The sequence below is a fragment of the Aphanomyces astaci genome (assembly GCF_000520075.1).
Source record: "Aphanomyces astaci strain APO3 unplaced genomic scaffold supercont1.18, whole genome shotgun sequence".
NCBI classification, from domain to species: domain Eukaryota; phylum Oomycota; class Saprolegniomycetes; order Saprolegniales; family Verrucalvaceae; genus Aphanomyces; species Aphanomyces astaci.
The window spans coordinates 189,257-208,357 of NW_009798281.1; the positions used below are offsets into that span (position 1 = coordinate 189,257).

Below are 19,101 nucleotides of genomic sequence, written 5' to 3' on the forward strand. Positions count from 1 at the left end.
TCTCGGATACCGAAGATATCCTTGCTCCAGCTCCTTTGCCTCACGCATGGCCTTTGCCTGAGCGCTGCTGGCATGCTTCGAGGCATCGTGGCGATCGACGAGCGTCGGCCAAGACACGCGAAATTTCGATTCAAGTACAGTGTGTGACGTTGAAACCAAGGGGACACAAACAATTTGCATTGTGAAATTCAGGAATTGTTTATTTATAGCCAATCAACAGACTTGAATTCTATATATTTAAGCCAATCCCGCTGGACTTGCAAATTCAACACAACCTTCGTGCATGAATCGGCGTCGGTGGACCCGTCCTTCCGCAAAGGATGCCGCGGCGGTATCTTCCATCGCTGTGGCAGCGACCAAGGGCATGGAATCTGTCAAGAAGAAGTCTAAAGATCGAGCCATCGTCAAGTTGCACGTGCATGGTCTCGAGTTCCATGGCGGCGAAGAACTCGTGCTCAACGTGGACGCGCTCAAACCCGACTTGACATTCCCCGACGACGACGCATACGTGATGGAGATCTTCACGCCCAACTGCACAGAAGACTCTCGGCAGCACTTGCTCATGGACGTTCCGTCGCCGGACGAGCTCAAGGCAAAGAAGCCGGTGAAGGGCAAGATGCAGCTGAGTCTTCTCAAGGACACCGCGGCCCAGTTCAACCTCCAATTGCTGCAAGACGTCATGGTGCGGTTCATTGAGAAGCATGCGGTTGAGGTGGACTTTGTCGAAGTGTCCTTGAAAGACCAGTTTCTGTCGCGGCGGGACCTGTTCTACCTCCAGCGCAACCTCGTGGGCAAGGCGCTGTACGTTGGCAAGATGGTAGGGTTCGACATCACTCACTCCCCCCCTTCCTTCCTTCCATGTGTGTGTATATGCATGTGTTGTTGATGGACTGTCCATGCAGGTGCGGATGCATGGCGCCCGCGTCCAAGTGATGGAGCTCGTGCATGAGAATGAAGCCGTGGTCACGGGCGTCGTGACGGCCAAAACGCGCTTTGTGTTTCGCTCCAAGTCGTCTCGGATCTTTTGGCTCGTTCAAATCAGCCCCGAAATGTGGGATATGGTAGGACCGACATATGTGACGATGTGAATCATCACCTTTCGCTCCTCATAATGTACACATATATGTGTGGTGATATTGTCTATCCAGCAAAGTTGAGCCCAGAATCTGGTTGATACTATTGCACTGTACATTTGGAAGAGTGATATACAACCTCATATATTGTGCTTTCGAGTGAAATTTCATTGTGTTGTGGTTTCTCGTTGGAGTTTAAATCGATTTGATTGGCTACCTCAGATCAGCTCAAAATGATTAGCCAATCAAAACCCATTTCTCAATTAAATTCAACCAATCAGATCGATTGTGGATCAGATTTTTGGTCGGCGCGAAATTCGATTGCACCCCTTCCCCAAACATTTGTATATCAAATTGACAATACATCGTCCGTTTATTATGTGCTGCCTATAGTATGTATGGCATGTACACCTCCAGATTCAACTAAATCACCAATATGATTGCAATATACTACACAGTGGTAGGATTTTTGAAATATATATATATATAAATAAATTCTACCTTTGAATTTTTTTTAGAACATACTAGTCTTTTTTATACCATTCGAATCATTTTTTGAAAACAAAAATTAAAAAAAAAATCACCATTGCCATGGTTATTTTGTTTTTGTTAATGTAAAAAATACTATATTATTATTCTTCTTGGTTCCTAATATCGTCTAGGGCAACAACGGTAACTTGTACGCGGACGAGTTGATCCGGATGGTGTCGAGCTTATTTGATCGGTGGCAGGCCGAGTATGTGTCGCACAGTCTCACGGTGATTTTGTTTGGTCGGAATTACTATGACGATCTACCGCCAGTGCAGTCGGCTTACCATTCGACCGCAATATGCCAAGATGACGATGGCCACTGGTTTGAAGACTTTTACAAGGTGATTTCATACGGAAGAGATGGCGGCGCCGTGGACACTGCGAACATGCTCACGACACTCAAGGCCGAAGTGAATGCGTTTCCGCATCTGTGTGGATGGAGCTTGGATCCGCTCGACGGCATTGCGCTCACATGCAAAGGCGGCCACGGCCATCCGAGCTCGGCCAAAGACGGCAACGTCCTCGAAGCCATCAACCTCATCCTTAACATCTACGAAAAGCACTACCTGGACAGAGACTTGAACCGAAGCGGCCAGAACCTCGTGCTTTTCACGGCCGGCAACGGCGTCTTTCGCGTGAATCAACTTGTGAGCGATATGTCGGTATGATTATATTATGTATTTTGGAGCAATGGTTGATATATATATATATATATATATGCTGTCCATCGTTCGAGTCGGGGTTTTGGAGACTAGAGGTCGTCGAGATGATGATCATCACACTAATTGATGGCATACACCAATATTCCACGTTGATTCAGTGGTGGACATGTTTGTGTACTGAATCGTCAAATCCAGTGATCGAGGAGTTATTATGGTTCGAGAACTGTGAATGGTGTCTATATAATGTGCATCGAGGTGGCGAGGAGGTGGCTATCACACTATTTGAGGTCATATACACTAATTTAATGTACGCTATGCATTTCTGCGATCAGAGTGGCAAACGAACTTTGTTAAATAATTTATCTATACAATTTGATTCGGTCGATTCCTTTGCTCCAGTTTGGCATCAATAGTATCCTACTATATATATATATATATATATTTATCGAGCTCATGGAGCGATGGTAGGAGCAACGCATGATGGACAATGGCATCGGGTTTGACTGCATATCGCTGTCGTCGCCACCACTCGAGTCGGTTCCGCGGTTCTACTTGAAACATCCGAGCCACACCACGTCGTCGACGGTTGCAAAGCCCAGACCCCCTGCACAGCAGCAGCAGCAAAACCAACAACTACACCCCCACATCCCCATGTCTCCATTCTCACTCACCCCCGAGGCCGAGACCAGCAGCTTCACGCCCATGTGGTTCTCGGTTCGATTCAGCCAGCACACACCCGATACGTTTTCGCCTCTGCCAGTGTGTCGGCTGTTTGCGTCGCCCAGTGGCATCCCATCGCGACCGCTGGCGTTCTTGCTCACGCAATTGCAGTGGACAGCGCACAAGACGCTCACAGTGCCATCCACGCCATCGACGCCGTTCGCGCTGCCATTCCCATCTACCCCGTCTATCGACGACTCGCCGAGAAGACTCGAGCTGCAGCCACTCAAGCCGTACTACATGGCTCCCAACTACGACGACGACGACGATACCGTGTTTATTGTTCGGGCTTCGACTGTGCCAGACAAGTCGCCGCGGTCGCAGCATCCCTGTGGCACGCCGCCATTGCACAGTTTGCAAGCGTTGGCCAAGCCCCGCTTTAAAGCCAAGAACTATGGCGTGTCGCCCGACTTGAAACCGACGATGACCAAGTCTCCGCATCACCACCAGCCGCCGTTTTTGGTCGCGGGGGGGCACGCGCGGTCGTTTCCGTCTAATAGCTCCACGAGCCCCCACGACCACCACCCGTCGCCCCGCTTGCAGCCGTACCAACCTCTGGGCGATGGCTCGTCGGTGCTCGTGCCACCCCCTCCTCCCCTTTCCCAGCCATCCCAGTCATCCCAGCCATCCCAGTTGTTCTATCCACTCCACCATCGGTCGTTGTCGTCGGGGGCGGTCGTGACGAACCCGCCGCCGCCGCCGCCGCCATTTTTGCCCCAACAATCCACCTTGTCGCGAGCACAAATGATGATGCTGAATCTGTCGACACAGCAGCAACAGTCGTCGTTCATAACTCCTGCATATGCGCCCGTGTCTACAGCCAACAAGTACAGGTGGAGCCACGTGTATCGGTATGATATACTCAGCTATGACCTCGACTTTAAGAGCTTGTGCACACCCGCGCTGCTGCCGCTGACCACCGACTACATGCCAGACCTGAATGTCAAGTACGAGGAAAAGGTATACAAGGTCGGGTGTGACCAGCACGACGGGGTTAGTGGCGGCGGTGGCTTCTTCACAAACCATCGTGAATACGCATTGGAATTGGTGGCCCAGCGTTTTTCCCAGGTACAAAAGGATATTCGATCGATGGAAGTTGTTTATATTGGGAGTGTATGTATTTGGCTGATTGTGGATAGGATTTCCAATTGATTGGCGAACGCCACGTCGCGGGCACGACCATGTACAAGCTCAGCATGGGCCACCAAGTGCACGAAATCACCTACTCGGATAATACGGGAGAAGACATTGACGTCAAGATCTTAAAGCAAACGTCCCAAGGTATGTATATATATATATATATATATATAGTGCTTTTCACCCAACTTTTCTATATATATATGTATTGTGTTTTTCACCCAAATTCGGACGTGTGATTTATTCGCCAAACTTCTCTTGAATAAGCTTATACAAACTATACTATTCAAAATGTAGTATACCTGATTTGCCCAATGCGGACGGACTGACCTGAATCAGTCCTTTGGATTGGCGGAAATTCGACAGCACGTGATTTGATTGGCTTAGATCTTGAATCCATTCTTGGGACATTCTCAATTTGACAATACAGTACACATATTGTAGTTCTTTTACCCAAAATTTGGTTGATTTTTGTGCTGATTCTTTGCCAAATTTATCGATCGATTACTCTTTGTCCAGTATCACACTAATTCCAGTCACACACTAAGTCGATGTTGAATTCGTCGAAAAGTGGATTTGATTGGCCACTTGATTCGTGATCTGGGTTTTGATTGGTCGGGTATCGCTTGTCTGCGTGCGATTTGGTGATTCTGCTCATTCGATTGACCACCCAAACACTTCAATTTTGAATCGAATATCTTGACAATATCATCATGTCCAGGCTATTATCGTCGTATTCATTCTATATGATCATTTGTATGGACAGGAGACAAGCAGGTGGCGAAACCTCCATCGTCGGCGGGATCGTTTGCAAGTCTCGTGCCACAACCGGCCCCGCCCCGCGTCGAGTACAATTACTCGCTTTGGTCGCCGTTAACAAGCCACTTTTTACCTGCCAAGCAAGAGTTTCGATACCCCAACACGGACGAGTACGGGTGGAACGCGTTGGATTCGTCAATGAGTGCGCACGACTTTGTCATGACCCACAGCATCAAGTACAAGCGGGGGTTGTACTGTGTCCTGCCGCCGCCGATGTTGTCGACCGTGGACGACGCCGAGCGGCAGAAAACTCTCGACGAATTCACCGACAGGTTCAGCCGATTCCTCGACTACATCCGCGCCAAAGCGAGAAAGGACGACGCGGCGCCGTTGGGGGTGCCGTCCAATGTCATGGACGTGAGCTTGTTGATGGGGGAAAAGACCCCGCGGCGCGTGCTCCAAGGCGACATCAAGATCCCCTTGTCGGCGCCGGACGCACCCCTTCAGTACGTGTGCCGCATGTCTGTCCAGCCAAACTTTGGACTTTTGTGCTGGTTTCCCAAATCCATCGATGGATTTTTTGTACTGAAATTTGTATGTAAAGAAATATCCAGCGGGGATGCCCATCATCACACTAATTGAAGTCACACCCTAATTACACTAATTGAAGTCACATCCTAATTAGGTGTTGATTGGGTGAACGGATGATTTCCTGCGATCTGATTGGCTAAATTCTTCTGTCGCTTTTGCTTTGTGTACTGAATCCATCGATTGAGTTTTGAAGACTGTGTAAAGCTATTCACACTATTTGAACGCACACTCACGATTTCCATATTTGGAGGATTTTGATTGGCCACTTGAAGATTGTTTCTGTGTTTTGATTGGTCGATCGATTGTCTGCAGATAACATGCATCGATCGTATTTGGAATAACTTTTTGCATTTTATTTATGTGTCAAGTCACGAATTCGAAATTTGGAGGATTTTGATTGGCCACTTGAAGAGTATATCTGTGCTTTGATTGGTCGGTTGATTGCCGGCAGATTGATTTGTAGTTTGTACTCGAAAGAGTCCAAGGGTTGACTTGATCTTGTCCTTTTACCCAAAACTTGGTCTTTTGTGCTGATTCGCCAATCTATCGTTCGATTCTTTGTAAGTTAGTGACTTTTATATGTAAAATTCGTCCAGTCTCACACTAATGTAAGTCACACACTAATTCAAGGTTTAACTAAGAGTGGATTTGATTGGCTACTTGATTAGTCATCTGGGTTTTGATTAGTCGATCGATTGTCTGCCGATTTGGTGCAGCTCATTCGATTGACCACTCCAATTTTGAATCGACTTGACAATACTATGCTTGTGTTGTAGGCAGCAATGGCTCAATATCCACTACGACGTGGAATTCTTGCCCGTGCAAGTGTACCACATTGAAGTGCAGTGGCTCGTGTGTCGGAGTGCGTTGGTGGACGATTTCATTCTGGGGCTGCAACGCCGGGCCAAACAGTTCAATTTGGACATCATTCCCGTACGGAATAATGAATACCCGTCGTCATACACGATCTGTAAAGATGTGGTCGTACCTGTATAGATGCCCGAGAATTGCGGCGCGAGCACCATGGACGTGCATCCGTTGATCTGCCCCGTGTTCTTCCCGCTGAGATCTGCCGCGGACTTTGCCGTCGTGGAACACAAACTGACGGCGGAGCTGCAGTTTTGCCTCGAAGGCATCCATCGCATTCCGTACGAGTCCATGACGTACCAGTACAACGGCCCCAAGGAAACCAAAGCCATAAGCCCAGCCCATCGATCCGCGTCTGGTAAAACGCGCCCCCCGCAGCGAACGTACCGGCAATTCATCCATCGATCCATGAGCTGTTTTGTGCGGCTCACGGACGCAGGGGTGATTTGGATCAGCAGCCGCCGCATGCACTCGACGGCGATGCAAACATTGTTTTGTCAGCTGCAACATGTCATTCAGACCATTTCCGTCACGGACGAGATGAAAAAGCTCGATTTCTTTCAGACCACAACGAGCACCACCGCGTCCGTATTCATGGCCGACCAGCAGAAACAGATCGGGACAATGCTGGAAGAACAAGACTGCCTTTCCCCGACTGCAGCCTAACGTCTAATGTCCAATGCAATGCCGTTGGTAAAGTTATTGATGTCTGTCTTCACCTGTTGCTTCCCGCAACGCAGTGAGTATTGTCAGACCTGTACGAGCAACTTGTAAAGCAACGGCGAGTTGGAGTACACATGGGACAATGGCGGCTACTGTACCGTACTGTACACTACGTCTCCCCACTGGCTACGACGAGGCTGAATCTACTGCAAATGAAGGATCATTTCGTCTTCATTACCTTGGAGCATGTCGTCCGTGCCCGCCGCACTTCGCCTCGTCCTCTATCGGTGGATGTTGTTGCTGTTCGCGCGCAAATCGTAAAATGACGATAAATTTTCCAAATTTTTGGAGTTGAAGTGGAACAGAAGTTTACGATCGTACAGTATGACGACCTGCTCGGAATACAAATACCAAGTGATTTTCGAATCCAGAAGGACTTCTTGATCTGTCATAAAACCATCTGATGGGTGGGAATTAAATTAGTATACAAACTGCAAGTGAAGATCCGACGGTAAAAAAAGGAGTGACAAGTGCAATGCGACCATTTCCAAACGCAACCTGAGGAAGAACAATCAGTGTATGACGGCGGCGGCGACCGTGACGACGTCCTTTCAATCCCATCGGGAACAGGAAGAGCTGAACATACGCCTTGTCACCGAGGACGATGCCCTGCTCATGAAGAACGTCAAGTTCGATCGAGTCTCCCTGCAGGCCCTCGGCATGGACGACGTGCAACTTTGCGACAAGAGCCAATACGCCCCGAAAGCGAAGGATGTGGTGTGTGCGTGCTGCAAGAAGAAGCTTCTGTTTTACGGCAAACACAATTGCCGTGTGTGTGGTGACGTCGTGTGCGGCCAGTGCTCCACGCATCGCATCAAGTCGAAGGCGCAGATGAAGTCCATTCGAACGTGCAACAAGTGCTTTATGTATAACCTTCAGCTATTCAATCGACGGCTGCAAGACAAGGGCGATATGGTGCCGCTGATGCCGCTGCGGCGGCGAGCCAATACGGAGACGCTCCCTCTGCCCGACACCACGTCCATGCCATCCTCCGAGGCGACAGTCGCACCTGTTGCACCATCGAAACCGCCAGCTGCCAGCAAGCTAGCGACCCCTGTCAGTTTCCTGGTGTATGCCACAGCATGTAGCATACTCGTCTGTACATTCGTCGCGCTCGAAGTGACGGTAGACACCGCTTTATTTCTCTGTGCAGTGGCCATGGTGGCGTTCGTGGGCCTCCTGCAACTATTAAGTTAACTTATTTCATCATTTTTCCCGCATTTGCCCCCCGTTTGTTGTGCAATAAATTTCGACTCTTTTTAGTAGTAATAGTACTATGCGTTTAGTAATACTAGCCGTTACGAGATTCATGGGATAAATGACTATTTTGACCAGAATTACACCCCAGCGACGACGGCGCGGACGGCGACCGTAATGCACAGCACCATCAAGAAGAGACAAAAGTCATCCCCAGTCTTCTTGACCATGCGGAAACCATCGCGGAGAATGGGCACTTGTGACAAGAGCAGCTTCATGATCCACCCAGAGTCGTCGCTCTCGTGGTCGCCCGTGGACGGAACGTCGAGGACACTGCGCGCACCAAAGAAGAGTCCGCCAAGGAGCAAGCGCGCGAGGATAGGGAAGAGCAGGAGCGGGGGGTTCACCACGGCCGGTATGAACATGTCGAAGATGAAGGACGGGAGGAACGGGATCGTGTTCACGGGTAATTGCGTCGACGTATCAGCGAGCGACCGTTTGTCAAGGAAGGACAAGTCCGCCTACAGAGCACAGTGAAGTCGACGAACGACATTACGCCAGAACAGGTCGTACGTTGTCACGCTCAAGCTGCTGCTTGATAGATGCCAAGGTAAATCCCTGGGCGAGCAAATCGTCGACGTCCTTCAAGCGGGGGTCCAATGCATAGTCTTGGATGTCCGCGTAGAAGCCTACGACGGCGGCTGCGACGATCAGGACGAGCAGCACGGCCCATTGTTCGACGCGGAAGAAAAGCAGGTCTTGCTTCGCCTTGGTCAGTTTGACAAGCTCTGCGGACGACGCAGCTGCATTGCGTTGTGGCGCTGTGGTCGTAGTCGCTGCTTTGGATTCGTACACGTTTGGCGGCGATGTCGTAGAAGGGACAGCATCTGGAGTCGAGCTTGGAACAGGATCGGTCACGGATGGCGTTATTCCATGCAACCTTTCCTGAACTTTCTCTTGCTGTTTTTGTTTCCGCAGGGCAGCGTCCCTTCGACGTTGCGCGGGGTCTGCCCGAATGGTGGGCATGACAAGTCCCTTGACTTCGTCGCTGGTTTCAGGATGCAATTCCTCGAGCATGTCGTCGAGGGTCTTCTCCTCATGCTCCTCTTCGGTCGACTTCTTCAACGAGTCGGCTTGACCGGAGACGTACTTGAGTCGCTTCTCTTGCGATGCCAATATCCTCGCCTTCCTCGCGGCGCGAGCGTCCGCGTCAGCCATGTTGGAACGGTGGGGCGTCGTTCAAACCTGATGACCAATTAAATATTTAGAAAAATTATTATCAGCCAATGGAAACCGTTGAATATACCTCTCCATTTTCGAAATAATTTGAGCTTTTTTCCGTAGTGAACGTTAATGTTAGTACACTTTGATTTCCAAAATATCATTTCATTAGTTTTACATTAGTATTGTCATGGCTCACATGTCAAACGTTCGTTATGTCAGGCGCGATCCACTTCAATTTATCTTTACGTTTACCAATATTGCATGAGTGGTATACGTAATATATATCTCTTGCTACCCAAAAACTAAGGACGGACAAATGGAGATAGATGTCAGCTACTGTACACACTTGTAGTCATGCGTTTCAACATCGCGGGGTCAGCGCGACTTCATGCCGCAGGATGCATTCGGCAATACAAGCTCCACACCGCGTGAAACAACGATTCGTATCCCGACACGTTCGTGAAACACACTGTATTACAAGAGGTGTATTATCGTGGGCAGCAAATATGTACGTGAACACCCGCCTGTGCGCCACGTGTACTGCAAGATCCACAATCATATGAGTGAGCACCCAAATATAACGCCACGTTAAGCGAGATTTTCTTCGCTTTACAACCTGAAATGCACCACCAAAATCTAGTCCTAGTTGTAAGATGCCGCCGCGGTTACTAGTTTGTCCCATCCAAGCGCGGCCCGTCCGTCACACACACATGTAGATTCACATTCCATGATCGGAAGATCATGCTTGCTTCTGAGTTTCCCATCGCACGCACGCACCCACGTTCCATGGCTCAGATGACGACGACCCAGATGCCAGCATTCGCAATAGTACAAAGAAAGATATGGAACCAGGACGTAGTAGTAGTAGTACTACAGTACATATACGTACTTCCTATTAATACTTGGTGATTAAATTAATTCACGGTTGTGTGGTAAATAATATTATACGGGGCCTGAAATAATAAATAACGGTGGTTTGTTTTTCAGGGCGTTTTAGGCCAAGTCGAGCATCGAGTCAAAGTGATCGTCCGACAGCGCTTGGATCTGTTTGTTCCAGTGATGGTGGGCATTCACATGGAGCGCCGTGGTGACGGTATCCAGCAGCGCTTTGTCTCGGAGGAGAAAGAGGCGGATCAGGTGCAGGTCGTCGCACAGTGCACACGCTTCCCGAGCCACGAGCACATGGGGGGCCACGATGCATCGCTGGATGCGATCGAACGAGTCGTACACGACCTTGGTGAACGATTCCATGTACACTTGGGCCGACGCCAACTGCACCAGCAACATGGGGATGAGGCGGAGGAACAGCAGTTGCCGCGACGTGTTGCGGGACGGCCATCGCCGCAGCAGAGTGTCCGACAGAAACGCTAGACCATGGTGCGGCGACACTTGCGCAAGTAATTGGACGCTGGCGATCAGCGCTTTCACGGTCGGGTTGGAGGCCAGGTTGGCATTGGCAGAGAACACCGCGTCGGCGGATGATGCGGCGGTGGTAGCGGCGCCGTAGCAGCTCCACGCACGGCAAAACAACGCCAAGATGCGCACGGCATGTTCGTAAATGGTATCGTCTTCGTCGGTGGGAGTCATGTTCGTGGAAGAAACGTTCACGGTATCCTCGTCGTCGTCAAAAATGTTTTGCTGGGTTTGCATGGACAAATCGTGTTGGAAGCTGACGATGGCTCCCGTGAGATGCACCATGCCGTCGACGTTGAACGACTTGGAGTTGACAGTGTCGGGGAGGTTGTAGAATTCCGCGGCGGTGCACTCGATTGCCAACAACATGTCGTGGCGAAGGGAGGGGACTTGTTCGAAGATGGACATGGAAATGGCGGACAACGACCCTTGCGCACGCTTGTCCGACACGGTCATAAGGCCAAACACAATGGATTGGACCAACGACTTGGTCACGTACAAGTCGACCAACTTGGCGCCGGATGTGAAGGGCGGCGGCAAGTCGGTGTTATCGATGTGCAATGCGTTCAAGTGGTAATGGAGTTGTTGCTGGAAGCCGACCAAGTCCATCGAGGACGACTCCGTGGAAGCGGCGGCGCGACTGCATTGAACCAACGTTCGGTTGAGTTCGGAAAGGACATCGATCTCAGGAAGCAACGAGCACATGATTTCGAGCACCATTTGCTCCCATGCCATTTGGCGGAGCATTTCAGACGTGGTCGTCTTCGGTTGCTTCATCGCTTTCTTGGTCAACTTCAACGACGACGACTTCTTCCCCAGCGAGCTTGGCGAGGGACTCATGGAGGAACAGGTCGTACTGCACGCACTGCTGCTAACACTGCTTGGAGACGATGACACCAAGTCAAACTCTTCGTGGGTCATTACGCGTCCCTTGTTGTTGACGATTTTGGCGCAATCGAAGATCGTGATGTTACGACGGTGCTTCTCTTCAACAGGAGCAGCGTACTCGTGATGCTGCTTCGGGTGCGATGGTGCCACGTCGGAGTTCTCCTTTTCGTCGAAGAGTTGTTTCTTCGAAAACGTCTGATGAGGCTTGTGGTGACGCTTGTCTTTTGTCGGAGACAACGTCGGCAAGTTCCCCAATGGTTGCAGCGGCGCCGTCGAATGAGGATGTTGTTGCTTCTTCTTGGCGATGTGCTTCATGCGCAACTTGCGCACGTTCTTCTGCATGATCATGTCAAGGTCGGCGTTGGCGTCGACAGAGCGACTGTCCAGTTCGTGGCGAGGAGACATGGTGGTGAGGCACAGATGGGAGGGAGCTACTGCAGCCGTGAGGAGCTGGGAGCGTCGGATGTACTGAAGAGAGGAATTTGAAAATGGGATTGTCAACACCAGAGAGGCGAAACAACTCGTTTTTTTTTCACCTGGCCAAATAGCCCAAAAAAAATTGTTTGGATGGATCCAAATCTCCACCAATCAAGCGTCGTGTAGACTCGTTTCTCGCCCTTGATTGGCTATATTTCAGTCACAAGAATCTTCTTTCCAATGGGGTATACAGTCGCCCTCCCACGATTCAACCTGCCTGCACTCGCTTGAACTCTTGTAAAGCATACTCTGTATGTTTCGGATTTGCTAATCTTGAAGTTCCTTTGTCTGTATATCGAAAAGAACCTGTGTATTCGAATACATCGTGGTTCTGAATTCATTCGATAGATTCATCTGGTTTCCTCTGACGTGAGATTTGGGTTTCTGTGTTGCTCACGTGAGCTCCTCCTCGTTGTCGTTTGACAGGGATTCGATACAAACCTTCACTGAGATGTTCTCGAGTGAACTGACGTTTGTACTACATCGCAAGGAAAATGCCGCCGTCGTGCCCATATTTCGGAAGGTAAAGATCCGCACACCCCAAACAATCCCCCGCAAGTAGCCTAGCCAGCCTATATTTATATCGACACCAGCGACGTGTGAATTGCACACCATTTCTATCAGAGAGACGAGTAAGAATGTGAGGCTGAAAAGTGTCGGTGGCTTCAACTTCACTTGGTGTTGATGGGCCACATCTTTGGCATGTGCAACCCCTTCCATTCTCATATTGCTGCAGGATTTTGTCCTCCATTTTTGCTGATGTCGTTCACAAATAGGACTCGATGGACATTCACCAGTTTTGCTAATTGTAAAGTCCTGTTTCGGGGTCTATTTAGGACATTTGCAGCGAAATATCAACACAAACTCCCAAGTTTCATCGGAGTTCCCTTGGCTCTACTTCAAGTTGACGTTCTGGGATTCTCAGCGAATCAAACTCCGCGTGGCCAAATCATGACTTCTGATTGGTGCAAAGATTTTCACCACCAGGCCACGTTGGCCGATGCACAATTGTGTCGGATACCTTAACCGGATCGCACCCAATCCCAGTTTCAAGATTCGCCATGATTCTCCATCGGTAATCTGCGGACTGGCGTGTCGGCGGCGCACATTGAGTACAAGTCTGCGTCGCCATGTTGCCCCTAGTCACACGCGTCATGCGCAATCAATCGCCTCGCCACCACCAGTGTGGAACCGCTGTCCACGTCCATGGCAACGTTATGTCTGCTGCGAGCGTCATAGTCACCTTTCTGGGGGTGTCGCCCGCATCCCATCGCCCTGAACCACATGGAAGGCTTCTGACGGGAGTTTAACCACTCTTAGTTATTATTATTGTGTGTGAACTATGCCTTGCAATTGCATCGTTATGGTCTACACGAGCAAGAAGGACTTCAACAGCTGGACATCGTCGTCTGTCCATGAATCTACCGTAGCTGCTTGGGCATTGTCGGTGGCATCATGGGCAGCGCTGTGTTGGTTGCTCGGGGCCTCCACCGCATGCTTCCACGACCGTTCCTCAACTTGCTTGCCTCCTTCTTTCCTCTTGAGCGCGGCAACATGGTGACGTTGTTGATTGATGACGGCGGCATTTGCCCCGAGTGGAGACATCCCTTGAGATGATGGCGCCGACACATGCTTGACATTCTTGTGCACGACAGGGCTATCATACGCGGACTTGGGGAGTCCACAGAGAAGCATGGAAGGGGCCACTGGCGGCAGCATTCCATGCGGGTACCCCAATCCGAATGTCCCGGGCGACGACGACGACGGCAACGAGGCTGCCACCGCGGACGGATGATGATGGTGTGGGACGGACGCGAGGTTGTTGTGGAACACGAGGGGGTTCAAGATCTTGTGATGGTGGTGGTGTTGGTGCTCGTAGTACATTTGATGGGCCACCGCCATCGTGACTTGCTTCTTAAACAGTGCTTTGACCTGGCTTCGCTCTTTCCGTCGCACGGCATGCAGCGACTGGTACTTTCGATCGCTGCGTCGTTGGATCAGGTTTTGCTTGACCCGGTGCTCTTCGCACAGCGAATGCGCTTGGCCGTTGCGTTTCAGCGTCCGCTCCTTGAAGCACTTGCCGGTTTTGTACTGGCACTTACCAATGAACCCTCCTGCATTGGACGGCGATGCCGTGGCGGTGGAGGATGGATGAAGCGACGCAAGAGATGGTTCGACAATGGTGGCCGCCGCCGTCGTCGTCGTCACGGACGGATCAACGGATGATGTTACCAGTGGCTTGCCCATGTGAATGTATTGGGAATGTCCACACCACGATGGTGCAATGCCAGCGTTTGGACTGCAGTAATACTATGGGAATGTGTCGCCGGCTAGCTTACGACATTGTACGTCCATCTAAACATAGCCGTCGAAGCGTGATGGGTGTATTGTATTATTATTATGTTGGTCGTGTTCAAGTGTACTATTATTAATAACTAGTACTATTTTGAGCTCCACTCGTGGCTATTTATATAAAGCATTGATGACGTGGCAGCACGCTCGTAAGGCACAAAAACCAACGACGTCGATCGTGTTATGAATAACACACTACTCCTGCCCCACGACATCGACTACAGCTAGCTAGCTCGCTGTATTGGACCCTTCTTCGTCAGTCAGTCAGTCAGCGTGTCGTGATTAGCCCTTCATGTGATCCTTGACAAAGTTGAACGAGTCGTCCCGCTTCATAAAGTCAAAGTTGGTCGCGTCCGTGGGTTCATGGATCGTCTTGGCAATGTATCCCGTGGGAATCATAGCCGCGCCAATCACTTGCGAAGACGACACGGGCAGTTTACCAAGGTATTGTTGTGGCTGTCCATATTGCGGCTGCTGTTGGTACTGCTGTGGAGGGTACTGCTGTTGCTGGTACAGTCCCAATGGTGGCTGCTGCTGATGTTGCTGTTGTTGCGGAGGTTGCAAGTACACGACATTCTGCTGGTGGAACTGAGGGGGACCTCCACCATAATACTGCTGCTGTTGTTGTGGTGGCGCGAGGAATTGGTTGGGGTTGTACGTGGGGTGCGCGGCATACGTCGGTTGTGGCTGCTGCTGCTGCTGCTGGACAGGAGGCTGTAGCAGCGGATCGAACGACGCCGCCACAGAATTCGCCGGCGTCTGGTTGTATGACGGAGACGGATCGGTGGAGGAGCTGCTGCTTCCCAACGACAAGCCCCCGAACATGTTGGCCGTGGCTTGCACCGACTGTGGCTGTTGCGTGTACTGCGGAGCCGCCGCGGCGGCGTGACCATCCACCGACGACGACGACGATGTTTGAAGCCCGGCAAACAACCCACCACTTGACGACGACGACGGGGGTACATTCGGGGCTTGGGAGGACGGCTGCGGCGGCGTGCTACTGGGGCTGTCAAAGCCGCCGAGGAGGTCGCCACTGGTGGCCGACGGCGCAGGGTTGCCACTGTTCCGGCGGGACGGAGGAGCCGTACTAGAAGTCGCCTTGCCCAACACGTGCAGAATCTTGACGGCGCGGTCGCGCACCGCAGCCTTGTCGGACGCGGTCGATACGTGGAGGATCATGTCGTAGTTGTCTGTAAAGTACTCGTGGAAGGTTTCGCACCCGTTGGTTGCCAAGAGTCCATCGATCACCGTCAGTGCCTTGGACACAACTTGCCATGACGAAGCATCCGTGCCGAGTAGTTCATCCAGGATCGGTCCGACCACTTCGGCGTCCAGCGTCAGCGCGCTCTTAAGGAACGCATCTAGCTTGTCCTTGGGCGGGACGGCGCGCATGCCGCCCGGGGCGCACAGCCCTTGGATGATACCTCGTTCGTACGCGCCATCCGACGACGCCCCGCTGCGACCAAAAGTTTGTTGTGGCTGAGCACTACTAGTAGAAGGCGGGGGGGCCGTAGCAGACGGACGCCGCACGTACTGTTGTTCTTGAGCCCATTCGTTTTGAATGCGCTCGGCCGGGCGGGGTCCGTCGTCGCTTTGTCGTTGAGACGGACGATGCTGAGGGGCGGCTTGCGAAAGCGTCGGCGTCGGCAGGCTGTCCCACACTCCGCCGACGCGCCCTTTCTGCCGCTCGCCTTCGTATGCGCGATCGCGCAGCTCTTGCGACTTGTGCTGACGCGATTCGGCCTCGGACGAATCGGAATACGTCAAGCCCGACGACGGCGCCGCATAAGACGACGTGGGGCCCGTGTACCCGCCGACTTGCGACGTGTTGTAGGGCGGTGGGGGCTGGTGGTTGGGGCGGTACGGCTCGGATGGGTTGTACGTTGACGGCGCGTTCGGGTTGAATGCCCCGGAGGTCGGGCCGCGGTTGGTGGAGAAACTCCATCCGTCCGGCGCAGAGTGGGACCCGGGTGGGGCGCCGGCAAACGTGACTTTGGGCTCGCTTTTAAACGATACCTTTTCCTTCAACCCTTCAAAAAAGCCTTTGCTGCCTTCGCCTACCCACAATGGAATGACCGTGTGTGAGATATGGTGGGGGGGTCATGACGAGGGGGGGAAGGAAGGGGGGGTACCTTTCTTGTCTTCAAAGATGGGGTTGCCCAAGCCGGTCATGCCCGGCGGAGGGGGGTAGTTACCTCCTGGGTGTCCACCACCCGGGTTGCTGCCATAAGGAGGCAACGGACCGCCAGGATACGAAGGAGCGGCGCCGCCGTACCCCGGCGGCTGCTGCTGCTGCTGGGAAGGGTATTGGTTGGCGTCGCTACCAGGGTACGCCGGACCGTTGTACCCACCAGGGTACCCTCCCGGGGCATCGTACCCCGCCGCAGGGGGGCCCGACGTGTTGTACGCGCCAGGCACTTGAAACTGTGTCGGGGCGTTGTCCTTGGAGCCCCTGTTGAACCATCCAGACGCCTGCGGGGCAGCTTCGGGGTTACCCACCCCTTTGATACGGGTCGAGATGCCTGCGACGGCATTCACATTCGTGTCAAAGATCGCGTCCAAGCAATCTTTTGCAGCATCACGGACGCGGCGGTAGTACTCGTCGCCGCGCAACGGATCAGGCGGGCCGCGGAACTCTACAATGGCCATGATCATCCCAACCGAGTATCACGTGTGCGCAGGGAAAGATACGCGCACTAGTACGTACGAAGGGCTTCCTTGACAGTCGGCACATGTTTTTGCATTTCCCGACGAAACTCTTGTCGTCCCTCGCGGCAGATGTGCTTGATGACTTGGAGCGCCTTATACTTGATGTTGGGCTTGTTCTTCTTCAGGCGACCGATCAGGTACTCCTGGACCTTCAAGCACGTGTCGAAGGAATGCTGTGTCATGCGGGCGATCTCCCCATACAGGTATCCCGGTGTGGGTGAGTCCGAGTCCTCCGTCGCGCGCGCCAGTACGTTCTTGTCCATCTCGCCAGCCTCTCCCAAAATGAGCCACGAAGTAAGGGCAAAGTGTCCGGATACCGCTGTCGAATGGGGTGCTTCCAGCAAACCCCTGCAAAACTACATACTGTACTACTGTACTTCAGCTTCCCTGTGAAACCTGTATCAAATTATAAGTCGATAAGAAAAATTATAACTCCCAAATACGAATGCCAGCTTGGTGTAGTGGTTATCACATCTCGTTTACACCGAGTAGGTCGCCGGTTCAATCCCGGCAGTTGGTATTCCTTTTTTCTTGGCAAACATTGCAATTGACGACATTACCTCATGAATCGTAGTACCCCATACTGGTACAGCATCTATACACTTGAGGGCTTATGTTTCGGAGTTTCGGGCACAACTGGACCCGACGTATCGTTGGGGCCTTCCATTGTTTCTCATTGGTGAAGGGCATAAAATAATGTCATACTGGTACTGCAGTAGTTAGCACAGAGTCCTCACAAACTATCAAGTTATGACGACGAGGGCGTTTTGCGTGTGCTTAATTTACTGTTAATGTGATATATGGCAGATTTCATGGCTATCGAATGAGGTGATTACTGTAATCACAAAGTAGCTGACTGCGACGTTGACTATTACTACGTACTGTAGTATAACAGTGTTCACAAAAGTACTTTCAACCACAACGCGAGGATGCACCTCGAATTACCTCAATGCATTGGACGCCAAGGTCAATTTCAAGGGGATTTTGGCTGAGACGATATCTCACAGACCGACAAGCCTAAAGCGTCCAAATTCCTTAACGTTCATGAAAATTATCGAGCAGAAAACACAGACGCAGAGAAAAGAGAGAGTTTTAACGTTTATAGTACCCGTACGCAACGCTGGCAATTTACTATTTCTGATGTGGTTAATCAGTGCAGGAATGTAGTATTTAAATGGAAAACCAATGGCTGGTTTGAACGACGACCTATACCTATACCCGGTGTACTAGTACTAGTATAGTAAATGAGATGTGATAACCAGCTAACGTAGTAAATGTAGTACGTACAGTTCACCAAGCTGGCATTCGTGAACGAGATAAGCCAAGCAATCACAACTCACAACAATGGCGTTGTGGCGCCAAAAATATGAAAGTTCAACCCTTGCCTAGCCAATGTTTTTAGCAATATTTACAGTAAACATTACAGCAATCCTTCACTATCAGGTGCTGCAGACAATGTAAATTAGTGTAGTTTACAGTTAGATTACATGAGGGATTTTGCTTGATGCCAATGCGCTCATACCATCCCATCAGATGGTTTGAAACGTTCTTGTGGTGGGCGACCAACAAGAGGGAGTTTGTTTAGTCGCTAAAAGTAAAAAAGAAATAGCACTTCCTGGTTTCGATCCAGGGACCTTTGGGTTATGAGCCCAACACGCTTCCTCTGCGCCAAAGTGCTATGTTTGAATTTCTTGAAAAACTTAATACATATGGGCAACTATTCAAATTCTAAGGGTACACCGACATTGTTTACTTTTTTGATATTGAGCTTGACCAAA

The 19,101-nt window shown here is 51.1% G+C and overlaps 6 protein-coding genes and 2 non-coding genes across 10 annotated transcripts; 3 read left to right on the forward strand and 5 right to left on the reverse strand.

The window, feature by feature from the left end:
• Positions 1–263: 263 nt before the first annotated feature.
• H257_08215 lies at positions 264–7,345 on the forward strand. Of its 2 annotated transcripts, XM_009834028.1 has the most exons (8): positions 264–817; positions 903–1,061; positions 1,736–2,266; positions 2,735–4,054; positions 4,126–4,267; positions 4,890–5,388; positions 6,250–6,406; positions 6,470–7,345. In XM_009834028.1, exons 1-8 carry the CDS (start codon positions 284–286, stop codon positions 7,004–7,006), a joined length of 3,879 nt encoding a protein of 1,292 aa, XP_009832330.1. In that variant the 5' UTR covers positions 264–283; the 3' UTR covers positions 7,007–7,345. The 2 variants fall into 2 exon arrangements, with proteins under 2 accessions (XP_009832330.1, XP_009832331.1); XM_009834029.1 differs by having other exon boundaries at positions 6,250–7,345.
• A 213-nt stretch (positions 7,346–7,558) lies between these two features.
• On the forward strand, positions 7,559–8,289 carry H257_08216 (hypothetical protein). Its single transcript, XM_009834030.1, has one exon. The coding sequence runs from the start codon at positions 7,583–7,585 to the stop codon at positions 8,258–8,260; it is 678 nt and encodes a 225-aa protein (XP_009832332.1). The 5' UTR covers positions 7,559–7,582; the 3' UTR covers positions 8,261–8,289.
• A 9-nt stretch (positions 8,290–8,298) lies between these two features.
• On the reverse strand, positions 8,299–9,543 carry H257_08217 (hypothetical protein). The gene is made up of 2 exons (XM_009834031.1): positions 8,834–9,543; positions 8,299–8,781 (listed from the first exon to the last, which is right to left on the reverse strand). Exons 1-2 carry the CDS (start codon positions 9,476–9,478, stop codon positions 8,401–8,403), a joined length of 1,026 nt encoding a protein of 341 aa, XP_009832333.1. The 5' UTR covers positions 9,479–9,543; the 3' UTR covers positions 8,299–8,400.
• Positions 9,544–10,349: 806 nt separating this feature from the next.
• Positions 10,350–12,294, reverse strand: H257_08218 (hypothetical protein). Its single transcript, XM_009834032.1, has one exon. It carries the CDS (start codon positions 12,188–12,190, stop codon positions 10,478–10,480), a length of 1,713 nt encoding a protein of 570 aa, XP_009832334.1. The 5' UTR covers positions 12,191–12,294; the 3' UTR covers positions 10,350–10,477.
• A 1,025-nt stretch (positions 12,295–13,319) lies between these two features.
• H257_08219 (hypothetical protein) lies at positions 13,320–14,635 on the reverse strand. The gene has a single exon (XM_009834033.1). It carries the CDS (start codon positions 14,507–14,509, stop codon positions 13,631–13,633), a length of 879 nt encoding a protein of 292 aa, XP_009832335.1. The 5' UTR covers positions 14,510–14,635; the 3' UTR covers positions 13,320–13,630.
• A 92-nt stretch (positions 14,636–14,727) lies between these two features.
• Positions 14,728–17,669, reverse strand: H257_08220. Of its 2 annotated transcripts, XM_009834034.1 has the most exons (3): positions 17,322–17,669; positions 16,747–17,250; positions 14,728–16,671 (listed from the first exon to the last, which is right to left on the reverse strand). In XM_009834034.1, the coding sequence occupies exons 1-3, from the start codon at positions 17,584–17,586 to the stop codon at positions 14,897–14,899; spliced, it is 2,544 nt and encodes an 847-aa protein (XP_009832336.1). In that variant the 5' UTR covers positions 17,587–17,669; the 3' UTR covers positions 14,728–14,896. The 2 variants fall into 2 exon arrangements, with proteins under 2 accessions (XP_009832336.1, XP_009832337.1); XM_009834035.1 differs by lacking the exon at positions 17,322–17,669 and having other exon boundaries at positions 16,747–17,321.
• Positions 17,670–17,770: 101 nt separating this feature from the next.
• H257_08221 lies at positions 17,771–17,843 on the forward strand. The gene has a single exon. It is a non-coding gene; the product is annotated as a tRNA-Val (tRNA).
• A 1,086-nt stretch (positions 17,844–18,929) lies between these two features.
• H257_08222 lies at positions 18,930–19,001 on the reverse strand. The gene has a single exon. It is a non-coding gene; the product is annotated as a tRNA-Met (tRNA).
• Positions 19,002–19,101: the final 100 nt, after the last annotated feature.

Excerpts from the sequence above, each read along its gene's own strand:
- H257_08215 (XM_009834028.1), top strand. The coding sequence starts at position 284 with ATGAATCGGCGTCGGTGGACCCGTCCTTCCGCAAAGGATGCCGCGGCG. Across the intron at positions 818-902 it reads CGCTGTACGTTGGCAAGATG|GTGCGGATGCATGGCGCCCG; the intron begins GTAGGGTTCGAC and ends CTGTCCATGCAG. Across the intron at positions 5,389-6,249 it reads GCGCCGGACGCACCCCTTCA|GCAGCAATGGCTCAATATCC; the intron begins GTACGTGTGCCG and ends CTTGTGTTGTAG.
- H257_08216 (XM_009834030.1), top strand. The coding sequence starts at position 7,583 with ATGACGGCGGCGGCGACCGTGACGACGTCCTTTCAATCCCATCGGGAA.
- H257_08217 (XM_009834031.1), bottom strand. The coding sequence starts at position 9,478 with ATGGCTGACGCGGACGCTCGCGCCGCGAGGAAGGCGAGGATATTGGCA. Across the intron at positions 8,782-8,833 it reads AGCAGCTTGAGCGTGACAAC|GCGGACTTGTCCTTCCTTGA; the intron begins GTACGACCTGTT and ends TGTGCTCTGTAG.
- H257_08218 (XM_009834032.1), bottom strand. The coding sequence starts at position 12,190 with ATGTCTCCTCGCCACGAACTGGACAGTCGCTCTGTCGACGCCAACGCC.
- H257_08219 (XM_009834033.1), bottom strand. The coding sequence starts at position 14,509 with ATGGGCAAGCCACTGGTAACATCATCCGTTGATCCGTCCGTGACGACG.
- H257_08220 (XM_009834034.1), bottom strand. The coding sequence starts at position 17,586 with ATGGACAAGAACGTACTGGCGCGCGCGACGGAGGACTCGGACTCACCC. Across the intron at positions 17,251-17,321 it reads GACTGTCAAGGAAGCCCTTC|AGTTCCGCGGCCCGCCTGAT; the intron begins GTACGTACTAGT and ends TGGCCATTGTAG. Across the intron at positions 16,672-16,746 it reads CATCTTTGAAGACAAGAAAG|GCGAAGGCAGCAAAGGCTTT; the intron begins GTACCCCCCCTT and ends CATTGTGGGTAG.